Below are 14025 nucleotides of genomic sequence, written 5' to 3' on the forward strand. Positions count from 1 at the left end.
AGAATTAACTTTTGAGTAAAATTCTGTAATTCCAGTTTCTGCTGAACTCCAAAAAGAGCAGCTAGATGCATGCACATCCACACCATCATCTGTAGAGAGAAACAACACTGTGCAAAGACTTGAAGACTGAACTTTATTCTACAGACAGGAGAAAATGCCTGACAAGGAACAGTCCCACAAGGTCTATAATCCAAACACTACTTTAACCAATCAGAATATTCTTGAAAAGCTAACCGTGGGGCAGAAAACTTTACAAGCAGAGTTTTACCTGGATGCTCATAGGCTGAAGTGCATAATTCACTGTTAAGTTAAAAGGGGTAGTGCATAAATGCCCATGAGTGTCAAAAGGAGAATATGTTCCATTAGACACCAAAAGGAAAGCTGTTGCAGACACATTAAAACTTGCATTCTAGTGGACACAGCTCCAACAGGTCACAGGGAGGTCAGCTTTGAAGGAGAAATCCAAATGAAATATAAACATGGCATTGTGGAAACCAGACAAATCTCCCATAGCTTTGTCCAGCCAGCACTAATCTAGGCATCAGCTGTGGTGCATAATCTAAACAAAGGGATCAGTCGGTTCATACATCTGGAAGCTGTCATATTTTGGAGCCTCCTAACAGTTATGTGTAACTGAAATATCCACTTGCGTGTAATAGCCTTTAAATTTGTTGTGCGGTCAAGAACGTGCATACACTATGTAGTATTACTACTTTCTGGGGAGTAATATACCACAAATACTATTTAATAACAGGGCTTTGACCACCTCTTCCCACGGAAATATTAAATCATGAAAATAGATGGATTCGGGGTAAGGAGGCAGTTTTCCTTAATGCATTTTCTGTTGAAAGCGAGTTCGAGTACCCATGGCTTTTAGAGTTCATTCTTGCCTGAACCCAGTGTCTGCTGAGGAATAATGAAGAAAGAAGGCCCATTCTCTACCAAAAAAAAAAAAAAAAAAAAAGTCCATTTAACGGGTAACAGGAGGTGGTAGCAAACCAGCAAACCGCTCACCCATACCAATACCCCAGGGGATGTTCAGACTGGACATTAGGAAAAACTTCTCTCCTGTGAGGGTGGTCAGACACTGGAACAGGCTTCCTAGCATGGTGGTCAACACCCCGTGCCTGCCAGATTTCAGAAGCCACCTGGTCAATGTCCTCAATGACATGCTGTAACTTTTGGTTAGCCCTGAAGTGGTCAGGCCATTGGACTCGAAGATCTCTTCTGTAGGTCCCTTTTAATCGAACTTTTCTGTTCTGTTCTGTCCTACGCCTCCACAGAGCACCTCAACTACAGCAGCAGACAGCCCGACGGCTGAGCCAGCCTACTGCTTACCTATACTGCCCCTGTTCCAGCTCTACAGCAGCAGCATGGGGGCCAACAAGAAGGCAATGTGGATTTCAACTATTCTGCTTCGCCCCAGCATTTCTGCATGGAAATCACCAGGCTCTCCACAACTACCGAAATGCCCTTGCGCCCCGTTCACAACCAGCAAAATCCGCGGGGTGCGGGACGTCACTCAGAGCTCAGGAGAGAGGAAGCGAGGAATGGTGCAAGCGAGGCAGCAGTTCAAACAGACATTGCAACAGAGGAGAGCACAGACCCTCCCAGACAAGGATCTACAGGGCGCATTCTGGCACGCACATCAGCCACAGCATGTTAGGTTTGGAAATAATGATGACGATTCGTTTTCTGGAGCCTTGAGTAAATTAAACGCCTCTGAAGTCTGAAAGGCAGAGGGACCCAGGCTACCCTGTGTTTACAGCCTAGGTGGGTGTGAGCTCCCCAGAAGAAGGCCCTCCTCTTGCCCTTCCCACAGCAGGGGCCCTGTCAGCCTGCTGCAGCTTCCTACCAGCACCGGGCAGAGGCCTGGCCACGCTCAGGTTATTCTGCCTTCTGCCACTGCATTCGCTGAGCTCAGGGTTTTGCCCTTCGCCTTCTGAATGACCCCAGATGGTCACTGGCAATACCTTCACTGAAACTCTTACGGGAGTTTAAACACCGAAACTGGTTTGTTTTTGCTTTGGATGCAGGAGCCTTTCAGCAGGGAGCACCAACCCTGAGCAGCGAGTGATGTGGACACCTGTCAAGATGAACGCTGACTGAGAGCCCGAGTGACTCTGATTTCAACAGCAGGCCCTTAAAGGACAACGATCATACAACCACATCACTAAAACCTTAAAATGCCTTTTATTAACATGTAAGCATAAGAAAACAGAGGGGGGCTCACTCCACAGAAACATAATACCCATTGTCCTGATGTTTTCACCCACAAACATCATGTAAAGCCTAAATACTAGGATTTGATGTTGACCTTCAAAACAGAAGCATGGATTGAAATACAACCCCATTTCGATCAGCAAACTTCAAACACAGCATGCGGCCTATAGGTGATGGTTCTACAGCCCTCACGTGGGAACACCGCTGGCACGTTCACGTTTGAGAAACCACACAGTAAATCTCAATCGATTCAAACAAACAAAACAGCAGGCTTGGAAACTTTCCAGATAAGCACCTTTCAATGAACCCTTACGCACTCTGAGGCACACAACACGGTGCGAGGCAGAATTCAGAGACCAGCAAGTGTTGCAGGAAACTGCTGGGCTTGGTGATGCAACGGGACACGACTCCCCACACTGCCTCGCAGCCCACCGAAATCCTGCCCCAGAAGTAAGTGTTGTGGTGGCGTGCCTCAAACAGTACTTAGCACTCTGCTGCTGCGAACAAGCGCGAGTCTTTGCGGAAGAACTGAATTACAACTGACTGGGTCAATTCCTGCTAACTGTATTGAAACCAAACATGTTACTCCGGACCGCTCACATAAATTTGTCTCCTTAAAACAACAAATTCACAAGGATCTGTTTCTCTACTGTTCTTTTTTTTTTTTTTTTTTTTCTCCAAAGAATACTAGTGTAAAGTTAACTGATGCCTTAGGCAGAACTTAAGAATAACTTCCCTCTCCACCTGCACTTGATCTTGCTGGGTTAAGCAAACTGAGAAGCTACGGAAATAATACTGATTCCTGCATCACTCACATGCTTTCCTCTTCTTCACCTCACTCTTGTGTTGCATGGGTGAATTAATGTATTTTAAGATGGGTTAGCCACAAGTACGACAGTAGAGTCACTTGGTTTCTGCCCCTTAAGAGCAAAAGAAAATAATACTACACATCACTCAAATCTTCGTTTACAGTTTGTTGTACACACTTAGCGCTAATTCACTCACAATGAGAGAACGCTTTGTTCCAAGTACCAACACTGATCTTTCTTTGTGACTACTGAGGCATTTTCTCTTCCCTGCAGGTCGTCCTATCCCTGCTTGTATCACGCACCCTCTTGCTTCCAGCTGCTGTAACGAAGGGGCTCTGTGTGTTAGACCTTGGTTAGCTGTGCAAAGAGGACTACCAATACAGAAAACTACTCGCAGAGGGAAGAGTTCAACTGAGCTACAGATAGCACAAAAACTTCAGAAAGCAAGAGAGTAAAGAAAGACCACTGTGATCTTTGACCTCTTAGAGAAGAAAAAGGCATGAAAAAAAGGCGAGGAAAAAAAATCCCAAGACAATGGCAACATGAAATGAAGTATCAAGGAACAACACGAGAGCATCTCTCCCCTTATGAGCTGCTCCAATTAATGCCATTCAAGGCACTGCAGTAGTCAAATTTCAAGCTCCGCTTAGCAGAATCTTCTCTGGAGCCACAAAACTACCTTCTTTCAGGAGGAGAGGCTGTAAATTTACATGTGTGACTGCTGTTCACAGGCCAGGGTCTTAGAGTGCCTATTAGAGTGGCAGCAGAAAACATAACCAGTTATGGGCATGATTTCTTTTCCATCCAGAGCACTTCCTAGTTATGAATGGATGTTTCTAAAACCTCGTCTGTGTCCAACAAAATTCAGTCACAGAGGAAATCAATGCAAAGCCCTTTTTGTTCTCTCAAGGGTGTATGATGTATAAAGATGCTAAACAGTCTCTGCAACCCCAGTGTACACGGACACCCACACATAGCAGTTCAACTAAAGCCTAAGGGCTGTGGATAACATTAAAATGCCAGTCTGGGATTTGTTTGTGCAAGAAACTACAGTGAGCACCCTACAACAGGAAGGTGTGCATGCAGGGATGACAGACCTGCTGACGGGCCGGGGAGAGCCACGTGTGTGGCCCCCTCAAGGGTGCCAGCGAGACAGACCGCAAGACGGGAGCACAGACTGGGAGCACACTGCGGGGCATGCAGCAGGAACTGAAGTGCTCTGAACAGCAGCCAGAGCAGGGCTGGGTTTTTAAAAATAAAAATAGAAAAAAAAAAAAAGAAATGCTACTCTGCAACACATAGTGCCAAGAAACAATTTGAGAGGAAAGCCACTTTGGTATCAGGAGGCCAGGAGTGTTGGCACAAATTCTGAAAGAGAGAGCCTACTACAAGAAAATTGAAAGAATGATGTTTTGGAGATCTGTTTTGCTTTTTCTCTCTTTGAAAGTTTGCCTACCAGGTGGGTTTCTGAACTTCTTATGTAAATATTTCAGCCATAATAGCTTCAGGCCCAGACTACTAAGCATTTATCTTGGAATGTGGATGGTCTTAAAACTCATTCAAACTTCACTTCACTATTTTTAATTAATTGTGTTATAGTTTTAAAGCAGCCGTTTACTTCTAGCAAACTTCAGCGCTGCGTTATGTTCCACGCTCCATGGTATTCAGAAATGCACCATATAAAACCAGTCTCTTTGTGTAAATACTGCCAATTTATTCAGCAGTAATAACTGTAAAAAGCTTCAGTAGCAAATCAAAACTCATTTTATTGCAACTGTGACTCGAAACATATTTCGAGTAATCTACCATATTTGGCCAACGTTGCCCAGTTCATTCAAATTCTTGGTAAACAAAAGGTAAAGGCAAAAAGAAGACTGTTATTTTAATAAACAGTGCAATTCAGACGCTGCTTCTATTAAAAGAAAGCTTGATCTACTGGGCCCCTTAGTATAACAACTTCCACAGAGCGTACTTTAACTACAAGCTCAGGAGGGAGGACCGGGTATCCCTAGCTCAGCAAAGTGAGTTTGGTCACCGCTTTCCACTCCTGCCTAGGAAGAACACCACTTCAGACACCACCTCTCTCTGTACCTCTTCCATTTCAAATGCTCGCCCTGTACTTCTGCCTGCAGTTTAGCCACAGAAACACGCAATTGCTGTTCATTATTGCTGTATTTGTATAACACCCTTGTTCATGACCAGAAATGTACAGTCTCCACAATTTAGCATGCTTTTTTTTTTTTTTGTGTCACGTTGCACTAGAACATGAAGACTGTGAGTTAATTTAAATTAAAACCAGAATATTTTATTTCAATGTGATTAACTAGCCATTTTGCGCAACCCAGACACACAAGGGTTTTTAAATTTTCTCCATTTAAACCAAGTTTTAATATTCGCCTTGTTTAATTCTAACATGGAAAGCAATCTCAAATCGCACGGGTCAGCTCTGTACAACCAGCTGCCTCGTGCATCCACCTTGGCCATAAAAGCCTGAGAGACCAATTTCAGCGAGGTTTCGCGCTCAGGACCTCCCCACGCACCCCAAGGAGCCGCAACGCCAGCAGAAGAGGTCAGGGCAGTAACCGCACTGAGTGGCTATTCCGCAAAAACGCGTTTTTTCCCCCTGACAGCTGGATTTTTCGCTGCTGGGCCAGCCACACGGGCTCGGTCAGCGCGCAGTCTCGCGGCGTGAGGCTGATCGGGAAAGCAGGTGGCGTTAGGAGGGGATCACCCGTCCTGGCAGCGGAGCCGTGACGGGAGAGCAAGGGGAACCCGCCTGCACCCAGCATTCCGGCCTGACACAGCGAGCAGCAGCGCGGCCAGGCAAAAAAAAAAAACAAAAAAAAAACCAAAAAAAAAACCGTTAAGAGGAGCCGTTTCTTTCCAACGGTCTGCGCTGCTGAGGGGCGCAGCACCCGGGGACCGTCACAGGGCGGCCGCAGCCACCCCCCGCAAGGCAGAGCCGTGCTCCCGCAGCCCTGCCGCTTTTTATTTATTTATTTATTTTATTATTATTATTATTTTTTATTTTCCGCCCCGCGACGAGCGCTCCCCCCCCCCGCCGCTGAAAGCCGTCCAGCAGCAGGGACCACACACAGCCCGCCCGCCCCCTTCCCCCCCACACCACCCCCCCTCCCCTCCCCTCCTCTCCCCTCCCCGCCCCGCGGGCGTGCGCACTCCCAAGATGGCGGAGGGGCGCCCCCTTCCTCCTCCTTCCTCCTCCTCCTCCTCCTCCTCCTCCTCCCGCCGCCCTCCCGCACGGCGCCGAGCCCCGCAACCCGCCGCGCGGATCAGCCGCTCCCCCGGCTCTGCGCTTCGCTTCCCGTCCGACACCGACACCATCCCCGTCCCCGTCCCCCCCCCCGCCGCGGGCGGCGAAGTGGTACCGCCGAGCGGCGGTTGTGCCGCCCCGCCAACCGCCCGCCCAACGGCCGCGCCAACCGGCGGCCGGCCCCCGGCACCGGCGGGCACGCGTCAGGGCCGGTGTCCGCGTCAGGGCCGGTGTCCGCGTCAGGGCCGGTGTCCGCCGGCGCCCCGGCGCCTTACCTTCCACCCACAGCTCCTCCACGTTGGTCTCGAGGTTGGCGGCCCGTAATCCGACAGCGAAGGCCCCGAAAATGAGGAGGCCGACCACCAGGAACTTGCCGCAGTTCCTCTGAATGTAGCAGCCCAGTCTAAAGAGCAGTCTCTGAAACTTGGCTCGCAGCCACAGCGGCGCCTTCCTCCCGGTCGCTCTCCCCTGCAAGGCAAGAAGGAGGTCAGTCGGTACCGGGGCCACACCGGCACCGCTCGCCACCCGAGCCGCCCTCCCCCGGGCCCAGCAGGGAGCCCCCCCCCCCGCCGGGACTGAGGCGGCCGGGCCGGCCGGGAGCAGGCAGCCGGCCCCCCACACCCCCTCCACACAGCCCGGCCGGCTGCTGGAGGCAGCACCCACGCGGTGAGCAGCGCTGCGCGGCCAGCAGCTCGTTCCCACAGCGCCGTGCGAGCGGCCATCTGTAAGTCACGGCAGCGCCTGTGAGCGGCAGAGGGCAGCCACATGGATCTCTCCCTTTTTATTTTTTTTCCCTCCCCCTCTTCTCCTCTCTGCCTCCCGTTCCCCTCCTTACACAGCCCGCAGATCCGCTCCCTGCAAACGCGGCGCTCCCCGCGGCCGGGCAGCCTCCCGCGGCTGCTCGCTCCCGGCGTCTTTTGGGGGCCGGCAGGGGCCGGCGGCCGGCTCCATCCCCGCCCGGCCCGAGCCGGCAGCCCCCCGGCCGGCGGGGGGTGGCGATGTGCTCGCGGCTCTGCCTCCCCTGCCGGCCGCGGGGGGAGGAAGGCGCTGCGCGCTGCCCCCGCCCCGGGACCCCCCTCCTCCGGGGGCAGCCCCGGCGTTGCGTGCGCTTGACAAAAGCACGGCTTCTGCCAAGAAAGCGGCCGCTCGCTCGCTCGCTCGCTCCCCCCCGTCCCGTCCCGGTGCTCGGGGCGCTGCGAGGGGACGGGGAGGAGAAGAGGAAGCGCCCCGAGAGCCCCGCTCGCCGCAGGAGCAGGCACGGGCGGGGAGGCAGGAAGGGAAGGAGGGCACTCTCTCCCGCACGAACAGAGTCACAGACGTCCCTCTCTTTTTTCCCAGCATTTTATTGGTGGCTGTTGGGTTTCCATCTCCTCCTTCCACCCCCGCGGGAAAGCACGCCACCCCCTCCCCCGCCGAAAAAAAAAGAAAAAAAAAAAAAAGAACGAAAAAAAAAAAGGCAGCGCTGGCGCTCGCGCGGCGCTCCGGGGGGACGAATTAAAAAAAAAAAAAAAAAAAAAAAAAAAGAGAGGGAGAGGAGGGGAAGCACCTTTGCGATCTGCTCCAGGGCGAACGCCGCATCGCAGTAGCTCGGCCGCTGCAGATACTCCCGGTCGGGCGCCGCGGCGCGCCGGCTGCCTCCGCTCCTCCGCCGCCTGCCGCCGCTCCTCGCCGCCCGGCCGGGGTGGCCGCCGCCGCCCGCGCTGCTGCTGGTCTCCGGCTCCGAGGCGTTAGCGGCCGAGGCCATGTTGCCGCCGCCGCCGCCGGCGGGACGGGGGAGCTGCCGCTGGCGCTGCCGCGGCGAGGCCCGGGGGGCCGGGGGCGCGGCGGTGGCCCGCGGGGCGCGGCGGGGGCCGCGGGGCGCGGCGGGGGCGCAGGGGGCTGGCGGCGCTGCGGGCCGCGGGCTGCTGCTGCTGCTGCTGCGGGGGCTGCCGCGGCTGCGGCTGCGGCTCCGGCTGCTGCTGCTGCGGCTGCTGCTGGGGCTGCTGCGGCGCGGCCGCCTCACGCGGGGCGCGGGGCGGCGGCTGCCGCCGCGGCCGCTCCGGCCGAGTCGCTCCCCGCGCCTCCCATTGCCACATCGCACCCCGAGGTGCCGGCGGCCGCTCCCCGCGCCCAGCGAGGTGGGGCGGGCGGGCGGGCGCGACCCCCGGCCCCCCCCGGCTGCCGCCGCCGCCGCGCTGTGCTCGGCTCCCGTGGAAATCGCCTCCTCCGGCCGCCGCTGCCTCCCTCCGGGGAGCCGCTGTCCGCGGCGGCGCTCAGCGGCGGCGGCGCGGCGGCGTTGCGGCGGGCCGCGGCGGCTGCTGCTGCTGCTGCTGCTGCTGCTGCGCTGCCCGGCCGCGCTGCACCATCCTGCCTCAGCGCCGGGCTGCTTCCCGCGGGCCGCGGGGCCGGCGGGGCTCCGCGCTCGGCCCCGCCGCGGCGGCGGGCGGGCGGCTGCCTGGCGCTCTCCCCCGGCGTGTGCGCGGCAGCGGCGAGCTGCAGCCCCTCGGCTCAAGAGATGAGATGAAGAAGAAAAAAAGGACTCTCTCCATTTGGATAAAGAGGAGGAGGGGTGGGAGGGGGGGGAGTAAGAGAGGAGAGAGAGCGAGAGAGGGAGAGGGAGAAAAAAAAAAAGAGCTGAAAGCCCGCCCCTGGGGCTGTCAGATGGCTTGGGTTTCTGCGAGGCGATTGGCTCGGGGAGGGCAGAAATTACTCAGCAAACATGACTATTATTAGCTGCTTAGCAACAGCTCACCAAAGTAGAGAGACCACCCAGGCAGGCAACCCTTGTGTGTGCATCTCCAGCTTCAGGGGGAGCCTTAAAGAGATCCAGCCTTCTTTGCATGCAATACTTCCATTAAGGAATGCCTCCCCCACACCGCCTCCCCCCCCCCTTTCTTCTTCGTTTTCTTTTCAAGAAAGTTTTTTTTTTTTTTCTTTTTCTCTTCTCCCCCCCCCCCCCCCCCTTTTTTTTTTTTTCGGCCGGGATGCTTGCAGACAAATGCACGCCGCAGAACTTTCTCGCGATCGACACACATAAATATATATATATTTATTTTTTCCCCTCTCTTTTAAAAAACAGAGGGAAAGGGGGGAAAGTAGCATTAAACGATTTCTAAAGCCCTTAAAAGAAAATCCTTTTAGAGGCACCTTGGCCTCAAGCTGCAACAAATACTGGGAGGTCCGAGCTGAATTCCCAGGCTTGCAGAAATAATGACAGGGTGGTGGATACTGCGGTGGAAAGTGCCAGATTTTTCTCCCTCTCTCTTTCTTTTTTAACTAAAGAGGAGACTCGGTTCCATGCAAGAAAACCACTCCGTCCAGTTAGAAAAACACAATGAAAACTTAACACTTGAGGGATTTAAAGCCGCGCGGTAGCTAGCCTGTTTCAACTTAGGGCTCATTCTTTAACTGAAACCTGAGGAAAGCCACTTTTAATATGTTTTTAGTGTAAAAATCCATGAAGCGCAGGCTGCCTGGCCGCGCTAAACACTTCTCGCACTATACGTGATTGTTTACTTTTTTGGCACGGCTGCTCGCCGTCTCCGCTCATTGAGGACCAGCCATTAATTGCGGCCGCTACAGCTGCGCGCCTCCCCCGCCAGCCGCGGAGGGGCTCCGCGCCCCGGCGCGCTCGCTGGGGACGGGGGGACGGGGGCTTAAAAAGTGGCATAAAAAGAGAAAAAAGGCCCCTGCGGAGCCTCCGTGGTCAAACCGGCGGGGACACGGCCGGCCCCGGGCGATGCCGTGGCCTTTCCCCCCCGCGTCCCCGCAGCCGCCTGGTGGCCGCGGGCGGCGCGTCCTGCCCCGTGGGGCCGTGCCCCGCGTGGGGCTGTGCCCTGCGTGGGGCTGCCCTCAGCGGGGCTGCCGGCAGCACATGTGGGCGCGCAGCTGCGGGAGGGGGAAGCCCACGGGGCTGGAGGAGGCTTTCTGCTGGGGGCTGCAGCCCACACCTGGGAGGGAGGGAGAGAGAGAGGGAGGGAGGGAGGGAGGGAGGGAAGGAAGGAGGCAGGCAGTTAGCCGCCTCTAACTCAAGTTTCAGCCGTGCATCGCGCTGGGAGCCGACGTGCCACCAGGTCTGAGCGGGGCTGGGGGCGCGGAAGGAAGGGGCCGGGGGAGAGAGAGGCGTTTGGCTGCAGCCTCCCAGCAGCCTCCCAAGCCCGGGAGGACTGCCCCGTCCCTGCAAGCACCTCCAGCCCCCGGGGCTGCCCCCCGCCTCCTGCCTGCTCGGCTCTGCGCAGCAGCCCGGTGACCTCCGGTCCTCGCTCCTGCTCCCAGAACCCAATCTGAGGACTCAAATTTAACAAGCGCTATCTTAATCTCCCCTCTCTCCCTGTGGTCTGGAGGGATTTTTTTTTTTTTTTTTAAAGCATACACAAGAGATGAATTACTGCAGGGATCTAATTGGCCTTGTTTCTGTGTGTGTGTTTTTTCTTTCTTTCTTTCTTTTTTTTTTTTTCCTCAAGGAAGAAGTGTCAGTGTAAAAGTCTCCACTTGGGTGGTCAGAGCAGTGGCTGCCCCCACTTTGCCTCATCGCTGATGCCTGCGTGCTACATTCCCAGCGATAATGTTGTTCCTAATCAATCTGCCCTTATTTACATTTGTAAGCACTGCTGGCTGTGATATGCATGGGCCTTGTGTGCAACTGCTCCTCCACACCAAGGGCTGCTTCTGCCTTCAGCAGCTCGCCTGGGACCTGCAGATGTCTCATCTCGGACTTGCCCTGTGGCCAAGGCCCGGGAAGGTGTCCCCGCGGGTGGAGGGGCTGCAGCCTGCAATCTGACTGAAATACGCCTGGTCTCCCCTGCTCCTGGACCGCCAGGGCTGGCACGCAAGAATCCCGGGGCTTTGGTCAGAGTGGCTTCATCTTACAAGGCTTTGCCTCTTGCTTGGGTCACCTTCGTGCTCACCGCAACCCCACACGCCGCACAGCTCCACGCTCCCCGCAGCCACGCGAGGGACCAGCCCCGGCAGGGTGTGCAGCGCCGTGACCCTGCTTTACTGTAACGCGTCTCTGCAGGTTGCCCATCACCTGCGGACCGCAGCAGCGCCGGGGTGCGGGGCCTGCCCTTCCCCTCACCCCACCCCACGGGGGGGCTGCGGAGCCCACCCGCGGGGAGCTGCCTTCGCGTGTCCCCCCGGCCCCGCCACCGCGCAGGGGCACGGAGGCGGCGGCACGGAGCCGGCCCGCTCCCCCTCCTCAGCCCGGCAAGCAAAGGGAGCTGCTCGAGCCAGCTTGTCAAAATAATGCGGCTAATTACCCCTGATCTCCTTTAATGGAGAGCCGCTCTGCACGCCGCAAAGGAGCAAATGAGGGATCTACAGCGCCGGCCCGGCAGAGCGGGCGTTTCTCCCCGCGGAGGGCTGCGGGAGATGCGCCTCCCGCGGCCGCCGGCCCTCCGCGCTGCCCCGCCGGGGCCCCGGGAGCTGCGGAGGGCGGCGGCCGCAGCTGCAGCCCCGTCCCCGCCGGGAGACACCCGGCGGGCATCCCGGCTGCAGCAGAGCTTGTCCTGCCCGGCGAGGGGCTGTAGCCTTATAAACCCAAGTCGTCTTTAAAACAGATTTTTTTTTTTTTTTTTTCCCCGTCTGGCACGGTGCCCTGCCACTTGCAGGACTTTAATGCGCACGCAGGGGGGAAAGTTACACTGAACAGTTTTTAGCCAGCCCGGACAACACAGAGCCTGTGTAGCGATATAGCTCAAGTCTTGCATTTGGCAGAGGGCAGGGCATTCATTTTCATGATCTCTGCCATCGGGTCTCGCAGAAAAAAAGCTGAGCGACACGATCTCTTTGACCCACTGCTGGAGCAACAAATTTATTAGAGATATAGGCGTGAGAAATGAAAAGGAAGTAAAACAATTCAGGCTCATTGTATGTCTTTCTTTCATACTGCTAATCCGGTTTACACATCACGCCTACATGTCTCAATAGGGCTTTATACACTGTGGCAAAGGCAGAAGAAAATAAAAGGTGTGTGTGTGTGAGTGCGTGCATGTGTGTGTGAAATAAGGATAAAAACAGAGAAGCCCGAGACGTTTTAATTCAGAGTCAGCTGCCAGTTTTATATCTACCGGCTCTTGAAAGCAAATAGATTTTAAAGGATTCCTCCTTCCCCCCCTCCCTCCTCAGCCCTAGCAGCGTGTCCGCAGGCACAGTGTCGGGTGATAATCCTGCCCCGCCGCGGCTGTAGCGCGGCCCCGGCCGGACACCAGGTACACCCACCGGGACGGTGCCCAAGCGACGCGAGAGACCCCGGGCCACAAGCCCCACGCCGGCTGGCCGGGAGCCGGCACAGACCCACCTCGGCTCAGGCGCGCCCCTTAGCACCAGCCCCCTCCTCGCTCGGCCCCCCGCCGGGGGGAGGCATGTCGGCGAGCATCCTTCCCCCCCAGCCCCGGCACACGGCGGGCAGGGCCGGTCCCCGCGCCCGCAGCAGGGCTGCCCGGTGCCCGCAGAGGTACCGCAGCCTCCGGCGGGGCCGCCCGGCGTTATCGTCCCCGTGCCGCACGGCCTGGCCCCGGGGGGGGCTGGATGCTGCAGCGCGGCAGGTTGGCGGCGCCGCCGCTCGCACAGGTGCAGGGGATGCGGGTGCCGAGCACAGACCCCCGCGGGGACGCTGGAAGGCACCGCGGGGACGGCGCTTCCCCGGGGGGGGCTCCTCCGACGGGGGCAGCCGCCGGGGTACGCACAGCGGGGACACGACGCCGAGCACCCCCCCCCGCTGCTGGGCAGGACGGGAGCCCCGGCCCCGCACGGCCCCCGCCGCCCCCCGGCCCCGCACGGCTCCGCCCGCCCCCTCCGCCCGGCCCCGGGCCCTCCGCCGCGGGGGTCCGCGCAGCGCCCCCGGCACCGCCCCGGCCCCCGGCCCACGGCCCACGGCCCCCGGCCCCTGCCCCCGCGCCCGGGGTCGCCCCCGGCACCTACCATCGCTGCCCGTGCGCTGCCGGAGGGCCGGTGCCGCCTCGCTCAGCGCTGCTGGCGGCTGTCGTGGGGCATCAGCCTCCTCGTCCTCGGCCCCCCTCGCGTCCGCTCGGCTCGCTGCTCCCGATCCCTCTTCTTTTCCCTTTTGTTTCTTTTTTCTTTTTTCTTCCTCTCCCTTTTCTTTCCTCGTCGCTTTCTTTATATTTTTTATCTTTCTTTCCCACTCTCTCTCTTTCTTTCTCTTTTCCTTGCTTCCTTCCTTCCTCGTTTCCTTCCTTCCTTCCTCCCTTCCTTCCTCTCTTCCTTGCTTCCTTCCTCCTTTCCTCCTTTCTTTCCCTCCCTCTCTTCTTCTTCTCCTCCTCCTCTTCCTTCTTCTTCTTCTCCTTTTTTTTTTTTTTTTTACCCCAAAGGAACCGAAAATGTAAAAAAAATAACCCTCCTAGGTTGCAGGCATTCTGCAGAGTGCTGGAAAGGCTCACAATTACATGCCTGTTTCTATTAAGCAGCTCCATCGTCCTCCATGTGGGTGGTCTGGCTCTCAATAGGCAGGACCTGTCAGGGTCACGTGACGAGCCCGCAAACTTTACCCCTTTACAATAAACTCCGGGAAAAAAGCAAAGGAAGCAGGAGCCCCGTGCCGACCGCCCGGACCCGGCCCCGCTGCCCCCCGGCACAGCGCCCGGGTCTCTCCCCTCGGCCCCCCGGAGGATGGGGAGCAGGGAAGGTGCCCGCCGGTGGGGCGCAGTCTGCCGGCCAAATGTGCCAAAATCTGGGCGAGCAGAGGGGCGCCGAGATTCCTCCCGGCGGCTCTGCACCCCGCGCTGC

At 56.9% G+C, this 14025-nt stretch overlaps 1 protein-coding gene and 1 long non-coding RNA gene across 5 annotated transcripts in view; one reads left to right on the forward strand and one right to left on the reverse strand.

Annotated features, from left to right (window-relative positions):
- PTCH1 (patched 1) overlaps positions 1 to 13560 on the reverse strand; it is a 71454-nt gene extending 57894 nt beyond the window's left edge. For 2 of the 4 annotated variants that reach the window (XR_014687458.1, XM_084505143.1), the window contains exons 1-2: positions 7850 to 8856; positions 6579 to 6771 (exon numbers count right to left, since the gene is read on the reverse strand). Coding sequence is in view for 2 of the 4 variants with exons in the window: in XM_084505143.1 (XP_084361269.1) it covers positions 6579 to 6771; positions 7850 to 8047 (391 nt within the window). In the remaining 2 variants the exon portion in view is untranslated. Of the gene's footprint in view, positions 1 to 6578; positions 6772 to 7138; positions 7624 to 7849; positions 8857 to 13203 lie in introns of those variants that run through there. The other 2 variants (XM_084505144.1, XM_084505145.1) reach the window with 2 other exon arrangements.
- Positions 6651 to 12138, forward strand: LOC311427639. The gene is made up of 2 exons (XR_014687459.1): positions 6651 to 6789; positions 10746 to 12138. It is a non-coding gene; the product is annotated as an uncharacterized lncRNA (long non-coding RNA).
- Positions 13561 to 14025: the final 465 nt, after the last annotated feature.

This window comes from Aythya ferina (assembly GCF_964211825.1).
Source record: "Aythya ferina genome assembly, chromosome: Z".
Lineage (NCBI taxonomy): Eukaryota > Metazoa > Chordata > Aves > Anseriformes > Anatidae > Aythya > Aythya ferina.